At 41.7% G+C, this 17,304-nt stretch overlaps 1 protein-coding gene across 1 annotated transcript in view; it reads right to left on the bottom strand.

Moving 5' to 3' along the window:
- Positions 1-521: 521 nt before the first annotated feature.
- Positions 522-17,304, bottom strand: part of MED15 (mediator complex subunit 15) — a gene marked incomplete at its 5' end in the record, with an annotated part of 30,898 nt that continues 14,115 nt past the window's right edge. The window contains 11 exons of the mRNA XM_084272115.1: positions 522-2,045; positions 2,205-2,303; positions 3,160-3,326; positions 3,516-3,676; positions 4,108-4,174; positions 4,343-4,406; positions 4,647-4,781; positions 5,642-5,769; positions 6,085-6,227; positions 11,274-11,393; positions 16,223-16,312. Coding sequence (XP_084128241.1) covers positions 1,909-2,045; positions 2,205-2,303; positions 3,160-3,326; positions 3,516-3,676; positions 4,108-4,174; positions 4,343-4,406; positions 4,647-4,781; positions 5,642-5,769; positions 6,085-6,227; positions 11,274-11,393; positions 16,223-16,312 — 1,311 coding nt within the window. The 3' untranslated portion in view covers positions 522-1,908. The remainder of the gene's footprint in view (positions 2,046-2,204; positions 2,304-3,159; positions 3,327-3,515; positions 3,677-4,107; positions 4,175-4,342; positions 4,407-4,646; positions 4,782-5,641; positions 5,770-6,084; positions 6,228-11,273; positions 11,394-16,222; positions 16,313-17,304) is intronic.

Genomic DNA, 17,304 nt, shown 5'->3' with positions numbered 1-17,304 from the left:
CCTACACTGGTCTAGAGCAGGAGTGAGCTGCAGGACATGCACAGTACATTTACACACCCAGCACCAAGACAGAGAAAGCTGCACTGACAAAAAAACACAGAAGAGGGGACAAGGCACCTCATAGCCCAGCTCTGGGCTAAAACCTCTCATTTCCCTGCCTGAGGCCTCTCTGACCAGCACCCCTCTTGCTATTCTAATTTCTTGGGTTAGGAGTGATTTATTACAGACTGTACTGATGCCACTGGCTGTTTTTCCCTAAGGAAAGAGTCAGCCACGTAACTACTGGAGAAAATGTGCATCTGTCATTTATACAGATACCAGGACTAATCTCTTGCTCAAGCCTTCCAATTCACTCTGGGGCCAGTAAAGAGAACACTGCATGGGATAAAGTGCCAGTTAAAATTTCCTCCCGTCACCTCCACAGAGGATGGGTTTCACTTACCACAGAACAAAGTAACCATCCACTGGCCACAGGAACTGGTTTTAAGGAGCAGCATAGGAAGAGCAGTATAATGTTAGCATCCAACACAGGAATAATAATAAATTTATTACAATAGAAACAAACAGATAATGCATTAGTTCATGTACAAAATACTGATAGCATTCTGCTGCCTCAGTCAGAGCTTACTAAATACCCACATTTAAAAACATCCTAAAACTGGTGACACCACACAGATTTACAAAGGTCACAGCGATTTCTTGACACTACTGTAAGAGAGCCCAGCTACTCTTTAAGGTTTGCTGCACGATACAGGAAGATGGAGCAGGATACAATGGGAACATCTGAAATGTGAAATTCTTCTGTACCAGGAAATTAAGAGTGAAAATAAGAGGGAAAAATAAAATAATCACACTATACATGAAATTAGACTTACTTGTGGCAAATGTTTTCATTAGAAGTGCCCAACAATGAAGCAGCTGATGACTGACTTCAGTGCCCATCATTGCCCAAGGCACAAAATATTAGTTGTCAGTTCCACTCCTGAGCTATGTTGGTGCTTTTCCTTTTCTTTTGAAACAAAAGGATGTAGCATGTAAAACTTTTCACTGAACTCAGAGTCTCTTAGCAAAAAAAAGGAAGGTAGCTCCAAGCCTGCTGGACTGATTTGTGTTACTGGTGTTTTCAGCTGCTGGGGTTCCCCCCAACCTGTACGTACCCATTTACTGAGTTTGCAGAGGAAGTCAGTGTGCACATCAACCTCTCATCTTTCCCACCACCTCACTCTTTTGGAGTGAGAAAAATGGTCCATGCTAACCAAAAACCGTCTATACAAAGTAGTGTTTAAAATAAGCTATACAATTACTTTTTTTTGCCCTATTTGGTTCCCCACCCCCAAGTATAGTTATCCAGATTTCTCTCATTTAGTTCAGGGATGCCTTAGAAAGCTGTAATTTATCCCATCTCTGGGCAAACCTAACAGGCAGAAAGATTCCTGCAACCACCAAGAAGTTTGCAAGCACATTCTAGTTGCAGCTCATTTATTTCTGGGGCAGTATCAGGTCACAATCCATACAGTGTGAAAGGAATACTGGCACTGAGCAAACTCCGAAGCAAATTAGGACATTCTCTCCCTACTCCCTTATACAGACTCCCTGATGGAAGTCCACAAATAATTTCTTCTCTAAGAAGACAATAAAAACTCATCCTAATACAGTCTCAAGAACCATATATACACATTTTGTATATTTGAAAATGCTGGCAAAGTCCACAGAGGCAGAAGATCAAAAGCATGACAGCTAAGTCTAACACCAGGTTCTCTACTGAACCTGACACCTAAAACCAAAACAACATAAGGCTTCTTTCTTCTGAAGTACCCTCCCCAAAATGCCTGTGATTTTCCAGTGGCACGTGGAAGAGGCCAGCTGTTGAGACCTTCTTTCTTGCTTCTCAAGTTAGAAAGCGAGGTGTTACGCAGCAGAGAGGCAGGCCTGACGAATACTTTGTGCCCAGGTGTTTAAAAGTGCTGTGACTGAATGCTTGTCTGGAAGTTGCAACAGTTTTGAGGTCATGTACCGATACACTGACTGCAAGAATGGATTGGCTGCTGGAAAAAAAACACAAGCAGATAAGCAGAGTCATAACAAAATTAAAATAAACAATTTTTTTAAAATAATTATCAAACTTAATTAATATTAAGAGTTCACATTTCCCCACCATGATCACATGCACATGCCCACCAAACACCATGCCAGCATCCTCATACCATACTGTCTAGGGTTTTTTATCCACAGAGGGCTCTGGTCCGGATAATCCGCTGGAACGCTGAGCTGTAGCGGTGGGACATTTGGAAGATTCTTGTCATCTAGAAACCAAACAAACTTCCCATTAGAACAAAGTGTTCCTTGATGGATAGAGGGGGTTTTGTACACAACTCAGCTTGGTTTCTAGCCTCTGAGACCAGGAGGAACCAGGCTGTACATCTCCATTTTTACTGGAAGGCAATCTCACTGCTCACACTCAAATTCTTGGACAAGAAGACCAGCAAACAGAGCTCCAGCTCTTAGAGGCATTTCTGCACCTTGCCAATCTCACCAGTTCATCACAAAGTTACATGCCTCATTTTTGAAAAGCCCCTTCTGTACTAATATTCAGGACAAAACCAGTTCAGATTTCTCAAACAGAGGGGAGGAGGGAACAATTTATTTTGCCCATTGGAATCCAAGAGCAAAACAAGTTAAAAGCCTGTAACACTTTATGATTATTAAACTGAGATGAAAAAATAATCAATCTGAATTTCTTTGTGAACATACACCATTGTCAGTGATCACTACTACAAACTGGAACAGACCCTCCCAAAAACTGACATCTCTCTAGCTCTGCCCTAGCTGTCAGAGGCAGAATAATTCTCACATCAGAGTAAGTCAGATCAGCAATGAAGATTGTTGCTTGCAACAAGTCATTTTCTACACACTGAGATTACCAGTTGCAATTTCAGTGCAAAGGAAGGATCAGTGGGTGTGAATGAGGTCTCTAGGTGTATGCTCAAGCAGCCTGTGCAGAACATCACAATTAAGCAGAGCTGTGAACCTGCTAAGTACAGGTTTCATGCAGAACTCACAGGTTGGCAAGATTCCAGACTCAGCAAAAAACTCTTCCAATTTCTACAGTCAAGCTCAGCACTTCTTCCAGAGTTCAGCCTTTTGTCTCTCCTTGCTTACCTAGCTTGCATATGAGATGAACTGTGCCATTGTTACTGCAGTGCGAAGGGTCCAGGTTCACCAGGAATTTAGGATTTAATCTTGCAACTTCCCCTTGTAAGACATTGGGTATGGTCTGTCTTTCATCCTCTTCATATTTCCGTTTTCGAGGGGAGGCAACCGGGGCCCTATTTAAAACACAGCCCACAACAGGACCAGCTGAGAACTCTGTGCCAGCTGTGCACCTGACAAGTATTTTACAGGTGCAAAAAGGAAAGACAGAACTCACACACATCCATAAACTCCTCTGTCCCTACAAATAACTCTCTTTTCCTTAAGTTCTGAGCATTAAGAGAGAGCAGGTCAGTGGTACGTACGTGATGGGGGGTCCGTGAATGGCGGTCATGGCTGGCATGAACGTGCGGTACAGGGAATGGTTGAAGACTGGGGAGCGGATGTTGGCCAGAACCGCGTCCAGGAGCGGCTGGCACAGGTACTGCTGTTTGGTGGGGGGCACGGGAGGAGGTGGTGGGGTAGGCTGAAACACAAAAGAAACCCCTTTTAATCATCACCAAAAAAACAATCTCTACTACTGACTCTGCAATATTTCATACTGATAAGCTGGCAGCGCATGAAGCACAAAGGATTCTCCAAACTGCACTCAGCAACATTCAGGGGGAAAAAAAGCCACCTGCAGCTTTCATGTAGAAAGCCTGGCTGCAATCAGCTGCAGGAGTTCACAGAAACAATCACTCAAGTCACTGCACAAAGCACAAGAATTTGAAAGTTCAGATAAAAGATACATATAGATGAAGTAAATGCCCTTTTTTTCCTGCTTTCCTATTTTGTCCAACCTTACTTGAAGTTTTAACAGCATGAGCTACAAGAAATGCAGGAAGTTCCCTTGCCAAACCGTACGACCTTTGAGCATTAACTGTGTGTGCCTTGCCAGCACGAAGTGTTACCTACCACAGCCATGTCGTTCTTCAGCTTCTCCAGAGCAATCTCACATTTCTGCAGCGTCTTCAGAGGGCACCTGCAGAACAGGAGACATTCCATCACCACAGGACAGTCACCTTGACCAACATGTTTCTGCTGCCTGAGCCTCCCAGACAGCTTCAACATCAACACTGCTGGACACCAAACAACATATTTCTAGAAGAGCTGGGAAACCCCATGTCCAGCCAGAAGGAAAAGGAGTTACCGTTTTGAAGGATCAGTCAGGATATCCAAGAGACTCTTCATTTTACTCAGGTCCTTCTTCCTGTCTGAAAAAATACCAGAGGCACAAACACTGACTACAAGCAAAACTGATGGGAATATAAGGATGAGGGTTCTACTCACTCTTCACAACAAAACCTTACAGTCATAGGCAAGCAAGAGCAACTAACTTTTATAGTGATTTTTAGTCCCTGGAATAGAAACCAACACAAAAGGAAGGTACTGCTTCCGCACCAGAAGAGACAGCTGACAGAGATAAAGGTGTGATTAAATGCAGGGAACCTCACCTTCATTCTTATCTATCTTATTGATCATCCTCCGGAGTGGCTCAATGTATTTTGATAGCTGTTTGAGTTTCTCCAGATACTGTTGCTCCTCTGACTGGCTAGAACTGGCTGGACTCATGACAGAATTTGGATTCCCTGGCAAGAAGTAAAGATTGCATGTAAGAGAGATGATAAAGATACTGCAGAACAGCATTTCAAACTCTAGATCTGAAATGAGGAGCTCTCAGAGTGCAGCTCATGTCAAATTTAAATCCACAATTGGATGACCTCCACAGTTTAAGTGCTCTTGTCCAACCCTCTGCTCTTTGTGTAGAAACAATGAGTTCTATGCACAGAACAACACTTCCTATTTAATAATTTATTATTCTTTTTCCTGAAAAGGTCCAAAGCTTCACACACCCATTTTCCACATTCTCATCTAGCCTTCACTCTGGTGCATTAAACACCAAATCAACACACTCAGTTTGCTGCAGTTTTTCCTGCCGTTGGTGCTTTCCACACTGCAGGGTACCCAACACTGGCAGAAGGAGCCAGTGTGTTACTTCCACTCACAGTGTCAGAAACAGCTTATGACATCTGGGAGAGAGAAGAATGCAAGTGTCAAGAGTACCCTCAGGAGAGTGTTTTGGAGCAAAGCAGTCTGCTGCCTGTCAGTGGTTACATCCTCTACAATCACAGGCTGCTGCTTCCTGCGTGGAACCAAGGAATCATCATGCCTCTGCACACTTGCTCCATTAAGTATCGTTCCTTTTTCAAAGAATCAGGAAAGTTAGAAAAATCCATTGCAGGGTTCAGTGATGAGACAAAAGTTTTCAGCTGATTTTAAGATATCCACGTTGTTGTGATATGTGGCACATGTGACATGTTCACTACTTGTAGTGCTGGCTGCTTTGTAGAGCTCTCAAAGGTTTAATCATGCCAAAGAGTAACAGGTTTCCTTGGAACTATCAGTTACCTCAGCTCATGGTCTGCAGTACAGTTCTCAGATTATTTACCTGGAGTGTTTAAAGGACCTGGGGATGGAACACTAAAGTTCTGAGGTGTTCTTGCAGCTGCTGGGCTCTGGGATGGTTGTGGAGATGGACTGGGGAGAAAGCTGCTGGGTGATGGAGCTGGGCCAGAGCTGGAAAACAAGCATAAAGTTCAAACCTGCCAGAAGGAAGCACAACCAGCCTGTAAGCAGGAATGCTTGCAGCAAGCATCACTATGGCACACTGCAGCTCTGCCAGCAGGCTCAGTGAGGATTTCTACTCAGCTTCTTTATTTAAAATGGGGATTTTCAGAGTGTCTCTGGCATGACTCCCACCTGTGCTCTCACTGAAGTTCATGCTAAAATCCATGCACTTCAGTGGAAGCAGAGTAGTGTATATTGAATGCTTCAGGAAACCTCACTCACAGAGCCCTGACAAAGGGCCTTCAGAGTTGAAGTCTAGCTCACCTGACATTCGAATTTGGCTGGGAATTAGGCTGGCCTGGCTGAGGAGATGGCTGCGGCTGTGGTGGTGGAGGCATCGACTGGGGTGTTTGAGCTTGCTGGACAGGAGATGGGGATGACATCATGGTAATATTGTTCTGGCTAACCTGAGAGGTGGAAAGAGATAAGATCAATACAACACAAGGGAGTACAGGATGGGAACCTAACTAAAAGGCTTTACCTATGGAGACAAACGTATCATCAGGCCTACAAAAAATGAGAGTGTTAGTTTCCTGTTCTCCCCAATAACTGCAGTCCCACCTGTATCACTCTTGAGGCTCTCAGGGCAGAACTTCATATCAACTTTACAAGAAATAATCATTAAAACTGCACATAACTTGAATAACTGTAATAATTGTTATCATTTCCCAAACATCAGGTTGCAATTAAAATGTCAGAAGTACCACCTGAAAAACCCATACTTTATTAGAACTAAGGAAGAGCAGGAAGAAAAGACAGTTCTAACTGGAGAGTTAAAAGCCATAAAAAATACTTCTTCTTTTGATACTTTAATTACAGTCCTCAAAGGTCTGTCAGACTTGACTGTAGCTGCCCACCTGGTTTTCTTTAGGAAGGAGGAAGAAAGAGAGGAGAAAAAAAAAAAAAAAGAGTAAGCCAAACAACCAACATCTTGTTTAAATATTCAGCTTTGAAATTCTGGGTGGAGACAGAAACATTCCAAACTGAATGGCTGGGTGGGAAAAAAAAAAATGAAGTAGCTTTCTGACCCTCTGGAGAACGATGAGGTAGTGTGCCTGAAGGACAAAGAGAGCAGTAAGACCATTTTGAGAACAGCACCAAATTCTGGGTGACACCTAAATTTATTCTGTACACTGTGATGTGCCAGAGGATATTCAGATTAGAGCAGCTTCTCACATTTGTTCTAGTGGACATTTTTTTCCCCTTGATCACTTAAAGGCAAACAAAAAGCCTGTGCCACAGCCAGAAGCATGGTATAGTAACACAGGCATTAAGTGACCATGTTTCAGAGTTGTTATGACCTGAAGCTGTAGGTAAATACAAAGATAAACTGAATTAGGCTGCAGAGGCCACACACTGTGACTAAGTAGCCCCTGTGCTCATTTTGTAAGTCACTGATTAGCACCTTTACGAATTAACAACTCTGTTCCCTTCAATTTAAACCATTTTTATGCCCAAGTCCCAGTAAATCCACAAGTCCCACACACTTCATGCAGACTGCAAATCGGTGATGTCCTTCACCCACTTGTTAAACATTCAACTAAATCATCCAGCTGTCTCCAGAGGACAGTGCTATCTGACACATTAAAAAGGAAGTCTACTACCAGACTTCCTGGTCTACTTCCAGCAGCATGCACTGAATATGGCAGGCCATGCTTTGCTTGGAGCATCACCTCACAGCTGTGCAACAAGTCACGCTCCACTAAAAAAATAAAATTAAAAAATGTGCCTAAACAATCTCCAGCTATGTGCACATGTAATACTAAACCTGAAGGCACTTTATCATCCATTAAAGCACAGTTTAAATTTAAATGCAGCCTGACATATTATGATTATTTTTTTTTTAATCTTCAATAACTCCATTACCATCACAACCTCTCCTACAGAGATAATATCCACAACAAGTGAGGCTGAAATTGTTGTAAATCAGCTGTTGCATCTTCCTTCTCTTGACAATCAACACATACTGAGACTGTGCTTACTGTTTACCAGAGGAGGTGGATTCTTTAACAGCACGTGTCTCCTCAATGGTTGGAAAAGCTTTTCTGAGACTGAAAAGCACAGTCTGCCTCCCACCAAAACAAAGCTTCTCACCACTGTTTGGAGGGAAGCTAGGATGAACACTGCAAAAAGACACTCCTTGAATATTTTTTAAAATTCTATTCAGCATTTTATTAAACAGCAAATGATTTAGAACTTACCCATACAGATGCTGCACCCATTTTTCATCAAGTGAAAGCAAGACCACTTTTAAATGGTTCATCACTTACTGATAATCAGGCCCCTTTTAAGTGTCTCAAGATGCTTATATAAAATTACTTCTGAAAACTTAAATCCTTGTATTTTGGAAAGGAAGGAGAAAGAGTTCATTAAGGTACTTTACCAGATTTAAGCTTCTGTATCTACTTCAACACCAAGGTCCCATCACATTCATTTACAAATGTTGCAGAAAAGGAAAGAAAAGAACATGCAGCATCTACTGTGCACATAAGCATCGAATGAATTAGTTTTGCTGCCTTTTTTGCACCACCCCTTCTCATTTAAGTACCTGCATAGGTAAACAGCTTTCCTCCTTGCTATAGATTTGCTTTCTGCCAGCTTCATTTCAGAGTACCAGAGGCTAATGTCTAACATTAAAGAAAATGGAAACATTTTCAAAAACATCCACTCAGCAATTCTGTCCTCACTGCCTTACTTTTCCTTGAAAGCTGTTTATTTGTTCCCTAATCATTTCAGATGTCTTTCCACAGAACAGATTGAAAGATGCTGTCAGGTTTAGATTTCTACATTGTTTGCACAATATGGATTAAGATTGTTACAATGTAATGAAATTCCAACTTCTAGGGAATGCTCTTTCCAACTGACTCTCACTAACAAGGCAGCTTCAAAAAACCAAAACCACCTAACAAGCCCAAAAGACAAAAAAAAAAAACTATCTTCCCTCTGGAGCTTTAACTCCATTAAATTCATTCAGCTCCTCATTTAAGCCCAGCATTAAGCCATGGTTACTGACCATTTTTATTCCCTTCATCGTCAAAATACATAATGAAATGCAATAACATTTTTTTTCACCACAGGATGAGATTTCCTACATCCACAAGTGCATTCACAGACAATCACTACAGCCCACTGAACATGACTTCCCTCTGCAAGTCTACAGAGACCTGATGATGACACTAGGACCTAGTAAATCTTGCCCAAAAGACATTTAGGCTTGGGTGACAAATGTTTGCACTTAATATCCACTAAATCAAAGCTATTCTTAGTGTGTAGAGCACACCATGCTGGAAGAGGCCTGCCTCAGGCAAGGCACACTGTATGTAGGGCTAGCGAGAGGGTACCAGAGTGTGCAGTATGCAGAAGCTAAAGGCAGGGAAAAGGAGACTGCAACAAGGAAGTGATGAGTCATAATGAGGAACACTAGAAACACCTCTGGTCTAAAGGAAAACTCCAGAAAGCACTACAATTACTGTACTTAGTTTTTCAGTGTTAACACAGTAAGCACAACTTTGCCTGCTCTGCTGCAAGCTGGGTTTAAAGTTCACCATTATGTTGTTTTATGTGACAAAAGGGAAACTCTGCAAAGTTTGAACTTCAAATAAGTCCAGATATAGGTTTCCATATTCCCATTCAGCCAGTACCCCTTGCTTTGCTTTAACATTTCTAGTTTCTAATCCACCTAGAACCCAAACAAGATGTTTTGGCTGACAGCAATATAGACTCAGGCTGACCTAGAGCTGCCAAGTATATGGTGTGTCAGACTGGCTTTCAAAACATACTTCCTGCCACCATTAAACTACAACTCATTCACTTACCCTGCCACCTGCTCAAGAGCCATTTTCACACCAATCATTGTTCATAAAGACATCTCCTTTCTTCTTTTGCTTTCTCTACTTGTTCAGTTTTCTACACAATCCTTGCACAATTTCCACAGTCCTTGGCATGCTACTCAGAGCACTGCTTGACCAATTCACTTGCAGAAAGCAAAGCTTCCCAATAACCACAGACATGACAGCACTTAAAGATGGCACTGAATGTTTAAACCAGAGGTCTTTTTATGACTCAAATATTAAACATAAGCCAATCTAATACTTAAATATCTACCAGAAGGCCTCATCATCACACAAAACATGGTGAATAGCTCATGCAGGGGATGACTGTCTCAGTAGATAGAAGCTGCTACAGCAAAAAAAAAAAAAGTAGACTGTCCTTTGACTCAACAGTTATTGATGGGTTTTATTTCAGTTAACATCTAAACTATGGCCTGGATTGAAACAACCCTTCATCCTAAGCCAGAACCAACAACAGTTGTGTTTGCATAGGTCTGCAGAATCTTTCTGGTCACTCTATCTACCTTAGTGAGTTCCTGAGAAGAAAAGGCTGTGCCTACTGGCTGCAGCAGCACTAGGAAGCAGAGTTTCAGACATTGCACAGCCCCACAACAAGCTTGCAGAGGAAACAAAAATGCCAAGAGTGAAGAAATTTTCATTAAAGCTATGAAAAAAATGCAGCACTATTAAGAACTAAAACTGCACCTGGTATTAAATCTGAAAATTAGCATCTAGAGGAACGAGACACGAACACTATTCCACCATCATAATATATATATCTAATGCAACATTGATCACATAAGGCTCAGCAAACTTCTGCACAGCAGAGCAGTGCCTTGTTTTTTGACTTACTGATAAGGACTCAGTTCTATTTCATTCTAGTTCTCCCCATACCTGCTTCCCCAAAATGACACATTTTGCTCACAAAACATGACTATGAAGTCTTAAGGTCTCTAGCAGATCCTGACCTGCACCAGATGCAGTACTCTGACCTCACACATCTTCCAGCAACAGCTGGATAGGTGGTGCCAGCCTGCCTACACGGGTTCTTCTGTGATGCAGGTCCAAGTGAAATCCTTCTGGCAGTTCTTCCTCCGCAACCATGAAAGAACAGCTCTGTTTTTCTTGGTCCCTGATACCATGCCAAGAAGCTACCCAAACTGAAATGAGCCAAGTTTACTATTAATGAAAGAAGGACCCACACAGAGCATGAACACACAGTAAATAAGGTCCCAGTCACAACTCAGCCAATACACTGCAGCACTGATTTGCAACACTCTCATAACTGCACACTGGCAGAGTACACACAAAGACCCAAACACAAACCACAACGTTCTAACTTGAGTCTTGAATCAATTACAAACATGGAAACGTTTTACATATTTAATATCTATGCCATTTTAAATGCTTTATTTGATATCCCAAGCTCTAAGATCACCTACTATTTAAAATGAAAAGGATTCAAAAAAAAAAAAACCCCTTAACAGCCCAATACCCTGAGAAACACCAGCAAGTCAGTAGCTTGAAGAACAGGTGGACTTCCTCTTGCTTGAAAGCAAGCGCTACACAATCACTTATGCTGTGCACAATTCCTGACACAATGTGCTTTGACTAAGTAAATACCTGTGGCATTTGCTGTCCGCCCAAAGGAATGGAGCTTGGCGGTGTAGCAGACACAGCGGTGGTAGGCGGGAACCGTGGTCTTATTTGCATCCCACCTCGGGCCATAGGTGCGGTGATCATCTTTGAGGACAGAGGGACAACAGACAAAAGTAATCGCAAAACAAGAAATGCAGTGCACTGGCAGGATGAGAAGCACATGCAACCTCCAGCATTATGGGGAGGGGGAGCATGAAGGGAAGGTTAGTGAGCTTTTCTCTAAAGGTTAACCTAACGTGCTACCTTATAAATCAAGCTCCTCTTTGTACCCCGTCTATCAATTTTTAGAAAGCATCTCATGAATCCCAGGTATCTTGAGAGAGCTGATAAGCAGATTCAGGTCAAGAGGTGACTATGCTATCGTTTGCATGAAGGGCTTTTCCTAAATTTTGCCTGACGTTTTGAATATCTAGAATGCTTAGAAATGAGTACTCTAAGATTGTCATCAAGAAGGGCCTTTATAAGTTAATGTTGTAGGTTTGTAATGTTGATGTGCTTTCCCCACCGTGGACTCAAAGGATTTAGTTGTATTTGTATATATCACCCTGCATTACAAAAGAATTTGGCAGATAGTTCAACAGCAACTGTCAGCAGGAGCGCTCCACAGTGGGCGAAATTTCAGATCAATCTCATCTATGACAGTGTACCAATGTCAAAGGAAAAGGACTTCTGGGATAGAAAAAGCTATTTCCTTCCTTTTATAACCCACAGAATACTTAAATATATCTTTGCAATTTCCATCATTTTGTTAAATATTATTCCTCTACTACTAAGCTGTGCTAAAATATTCTGAGTCCACAACCTGCCTCAAGCTTATTCATGCACTATTTCCTTCTCCAGATGTTTAGACTGAGCCCACTCTAAAGCACAATCATTTAGGTCCAACAATGAAGGTTAGCCTTAGAATTTGTATTTTTAAATAGCTTTAGGACTATGCTACCAGGCACTGCCTTTCAGAACCAGCAGCCTGCATGAGCCATACAGGTTTTATCAGTATAGCCCAATTACTTAAAAAATTATATTACACCATGTATGCTGAGAATTTGCAGCAAACACAGCATGCTTCTGAGGTAGCATCTGGGTAATTGTGGCACATTCACTTATCAGTAAAAGTACTACCTGGATGGTACTTTGAAGATCTACAGTGAAGTTCCTAGGGCTACTTTTTTTTTCCCCAGCATACATATTAGCAAGAAACCTACACAGGCCCTAACTAACCTACAAGTTAACGAGGTCTCCTTTCAGTTAATGGTTGGGGGCATTCTCGCTTAGTGTTCTATGTAAATGAACTGAAGCAGCCAGCAACATGTCTCTAGAAAGTCAGAGAATGCATGTGCTTACAATTGTTAAAAATAAATAAAATTAAATACAACATAGCAAGACTGAAAAAGGAAAGCAATAACTGATAAAGAAAACAGTGTCAAATTCAGCACAGCTGTTAGTTCACAACATCAGAGCAATGCAGTCCCTTTCCATCCAGGCAAAGAGGGATGGTCAGAGACAGGATTTCCAAAGGGAAACAAATGAGAGCGCTTCAGACATCACACACATGCACAGGTACACACACAGCATGCAACAGCCACCACAAGCCACCACAACAACCCAGCACTGGCACAAAGCACAGGTGGATGCTACAAAGTGCAGTGAAGAGCTACAGTATCAACATGAGAGCTGGTGAAGCAACACAACCCTAACAAAACAAAACAAAAAACCAAACAAAAAAGGGAAATTGCTGGAAAAAAAAAACAAACCAAAACAAAACATATCCTTCCAGGCACAATCACCCCATCTTAGACCCTCGTGAATGCACATGGATCTCTGGAGCGTGTGAAATCCCAGGGATGTTCTGGTGAGCCACATGTCCCATCTTGGTCCTGTTTCTCAGGCCACACCACCAAAGTGTGAATGTTTAGATTATGCTTCTAATTTCCTTGACCTTGGAGGAAGTGTTCACAGTTTAAGTGTCTGGCAAACCACTAACACAAGCACGACAAACTCTGAAAGCAAGGCTTTCAAGCCACTTGCTGTATCGTGGCTGGTACATGCACACAGTTTGGAGGCTGATTTTTTGTCCTTTTTTTTTTTTTAAATGTGTGCACTGGAAGGGAAAGGGTAGAGATAGAATGACACCAATTCCACTCTCTTAACAAAAGTAATGTTTCCCATTCTTCAGCTGATTTACAGTTACGAAACTCGTGACCCTTTGATAAAGGAGTTGGGAAAGGGGGTTCCAAAGATTGCAAGTTTTGCGAAAAGCAATATATCCATGAAGGATTTGTTCTTGTCAGTCTGAAATCAGAAGACACCAGAAGTATTCAAGTACTTCTGAAAAAGATTTAAACTGAAGGCAAAAATCATCCTCTGCAAGCAAAACTGGTTTATTTCAACTTACAGAATTTTACCCCATAAAAACAGAACAAGAGAAGAGCCTGCCTCCACTGTAAGATACAACCCCCATTATTTGATAAAAACAAGGTGGAATATAACATCTGGCATTTTCTTTTGTCTAAAAATCCAAAGATTCAGAATTCCATAAATTTGCAGCTCCTATTTAACATATCTGTGCCACTGCCACTCCACTAAAGGCAGTTCTGATTTCAAAAACCAACAACCATCTGCATTCTGAGCACCTGAAGGGCTTGCACCAGAGATGTTCTTTAAACTTCATGAATACTTAACTCCAGGTGATTACAGGTTTTCTCTTGGTGCTGCAAACCCTTGTGCAGTACTCTGTGGTCACTAGGACACTGTTTATCACCTTCACTTCTGAGTTACATATTCACAAGGCCTAGACACCCTAGCAGGCTAAAAGTGACCTGTGCGGTGCCTTTAAGATTTCAGAGAACTTAAAAACTCAGACAGACACATGTTTAGACTTGCTTTTACTTTTATGTAGGAAGGATGAACAGAAGCTTTATAGAAAAGGAAAAAGGTAGCTGTACCAACCAAAATTCCCAGTTTGAAAGCCCTTAGAAACTAAGCTCAAAGGTAACAAGCAAAGATTAGGACAGGGTTTCTTTATAACAAAAGCTTCCCTCAAACAAACGAAAAAATCAAGGCAGATTTATTAAAAATGCTTGTGCTAGTGACAAGTGTACTAAATCCAAAGCAAAAAATACTCATTAAAAGCTTCTTATACATTAAACCCATATACACTCAACACCAAAGCTGCATTGTAATACTGTACACAGCCAAAACCCTTAAAATAGTTACTATACAGAAAATATTTACATAAGTACAAGAAACCTGTTTTAATTATTGGACTTCACAGCACTAAGTGAATTTTAGTAGACTCATATCACTATGCCATGCCCATAAATGGAGTAAATCCTGTATGTGGAGTTTTCTAAACTCCATCTGTGGTGATAACAAGCAATCCCCGAGTTTACTACATGTCTGAATAAAGCTGCAATACAAAACCTGCTGTCAACCACCTTACCACCCAGAACTTTTCAATTGCACTGTGCTGTTAAGCCACTGGCATATAAATTCAATAAATGGGGCAAGAATTAAGTTGACTCTACACAAGCACAATCCCCCTGCTTAGGAGTTGAAAAGAGCACCATTACGTTAGTGAAAAGAAAATAGTCAGAGTCTCCTTCCAGTCAGCCTAAGTCCCTGCAGCTCCCACCTGGAAATTATTTAAGAAGCAAAGAGAAGTTTTATTTCACATTTCAACTGTAGAAAGAGGATTCTGAATTGCTGCCAGTACTGTGCCAGCTGTACTTACCACTGCTCAGCTTTTACATCCTGCATTATGTTGAAAGAAGCAAAAGGACCAATACAGAAACAGAACTTAGCCACCAACAAGGATGTGGGCCACATGAGTTATGGTACAAAACAGTATTCCTGATGCAAGTCTGGAAGTTGTGTGTTGAATCATTACCACAATCTATGTAAAAAGCTTCCAAATGTCTTACTGATTCTAAAATGTACTCGTGCACTGAAGGGAAAACAGTGTATGCAGACATGGAATGTCTGGGTGCATGAAAAGAACTCTGCAATTACGCCTAGTCAACCTCATTTCATGTCTGCCTCAGTCTTCATCTACAAAGTGGTGATAGTTGTACTTACCCATGTCTGTAAAATGCCTCAATATGAAACACTACAGAGGTAAGCCACGAAAGACTATTGCATATTCTTGTGGAAAATGGGATGAGAAGTTCAGCTCAAGCCATTCCCAATTATTTTCCCCATGTCTCCTTCATACCAGACACACATCAAGGAACAATCACTGGGGCTACAAGTGTATTGCAGGATAAGAAAATGGTGTTAGACAGTAAGCGTTCACCCAGCACTTTTTTTTTTTATTTAATGTAACTCTGCACTTGTGACACATGCCACTTTCTCTTCACAATTCACATCCAGAACAAGAGCAATCTATATCTACTGCCCATTTCACTCAGAAAAACGAAAGATGAAAGGAATGAAAGGGAAGTGCAGAGAGATTTCATTGTCTATACTAATTTTTTATGGTCGATACATAAAGATGGAAGGTAAATCACATGTGAGTAAAGATAGCAGGCAAAGATTCACAGAACAGAAATCAGTTTACACAACAAAGCAGTCACGTAAGATAGTTCAACGAAAGAAGAGGTGATACACTCCAGGTACCAAGTCAGACTTGTAGTGTGACCACAGTAGGCCGTCTTACTGATGTGCATTCCTGTGTCAGTACAGGCAACGATCTTACCTACTCAGGACAGAGCATGCACAGAGAGGTTGTCAACGAAATCCTGCCTCTGACTCCAGGCAAAGGAGCAACAGCATAGAAGCCCACATCCCATTTATGAAGGGGAAGACCGATGTCAGACCCATCATCAGAAAGCCACCAGAAACCCATTTCCATGCTCATCTCTAGCATGCACTTGCTACAGGCGTGTAACTAGTGATACTGGCACCTGGGCCCTTACCTGCCCTGAAGCTCCCATCTGTACAGCTTGGGCCTGAGCTGCTTGCACTGCTGCTGCTGCCTGCTGCTGCTGGACCAGCTGAGCTCTTACCTTGAGTACGAGAAGACAGAACAAAGTAAACATACACACATTATGAGGGCACAACACTTCAGATTCAACTGTACTGAGATCACTCAAGGAGCATGTGGAGCCAAGATCGGCTCTTGTGCGCTCTCTTCCCAAAGACTTCCTGAGCTTTCTTTATGGAAAGAAGTTTCCATGTTTCCAACATTGAGAACAGTCTTGCTTACAGACCGGTGCACCCAAGATGCAATTTCTTCTTGCAACTTCTTCCCTGTACTATCAGGTTTTGCAATGACAACATGAGATGTGTCAACCTTCTGGCAGACAGATAACCACATACGTGTTGATTTCTCTAAAGCACGCTGCATCGAGCACTTCCCAATGGCCAACATTTCAAATGTTTATACATTCTTATGACTGTCAGTGTGATGACAACTAGCTACTCCAGCTTAGCTGGTAGGAGCACAAAGTGGATGTATTAACTCAACTATGGGGGGGTCAATAATTTTTGTGAGTGTGGTTGACTGGGTGCTGCTCCCCGGAAAGGCCCAAGGAAAAGCAGGTCTTGGGATTATATCTGAGCTTCTGTTCAACAGCACATACAAAGCCCAGAAAAAAACTGACTGTAAAGCAGCAAAAACATGCACCATTAACAGGATGGCCCAGCAAAAGGTTCAACAGGGTAACACTGCTGTCTTGTCCACGTTCTCTTCAAGGCAGGAACTATCAGTATCTCAAGTTTTGACCAAAACCTCTAAACATAGCAGCAGAAGCAAAGCCAGCATGCTAAGAGAGCCAACACCGGCCCCAGTCACATGCACTTAGGCACTTCAAAGCACTTGCTCATGTTCTAAAAATCACAAACATCATTAAAATGAGTTTTCTTTACCCTTTCTTTTTCTTGTTTTTTAACTTGTCCATTCAAGAGTAAGACAAAAAAAAATTAAGTATATGTTTTTTCATCTATTTCCAGAAGTCCTACTCCTAGGCACAAAACCATTCTCTACTGGCATGCCCAG

Source organism: Gallinula chloropus, assembly GCF_964237585.1.
Source record: "Gallinula chloropus genome assembly, chromosome: 17".
NCBI lineage: Eukaryota > Metazoa > Chordata > Aves > Gruiformes > Rallidae > Gallinula > Gallinula chloropus.
The sequence above is the reverse complement of the archived record's forward strand: the minus strand, read 5'-3'. Positions and strand labels throughout refer to the sequence as shown.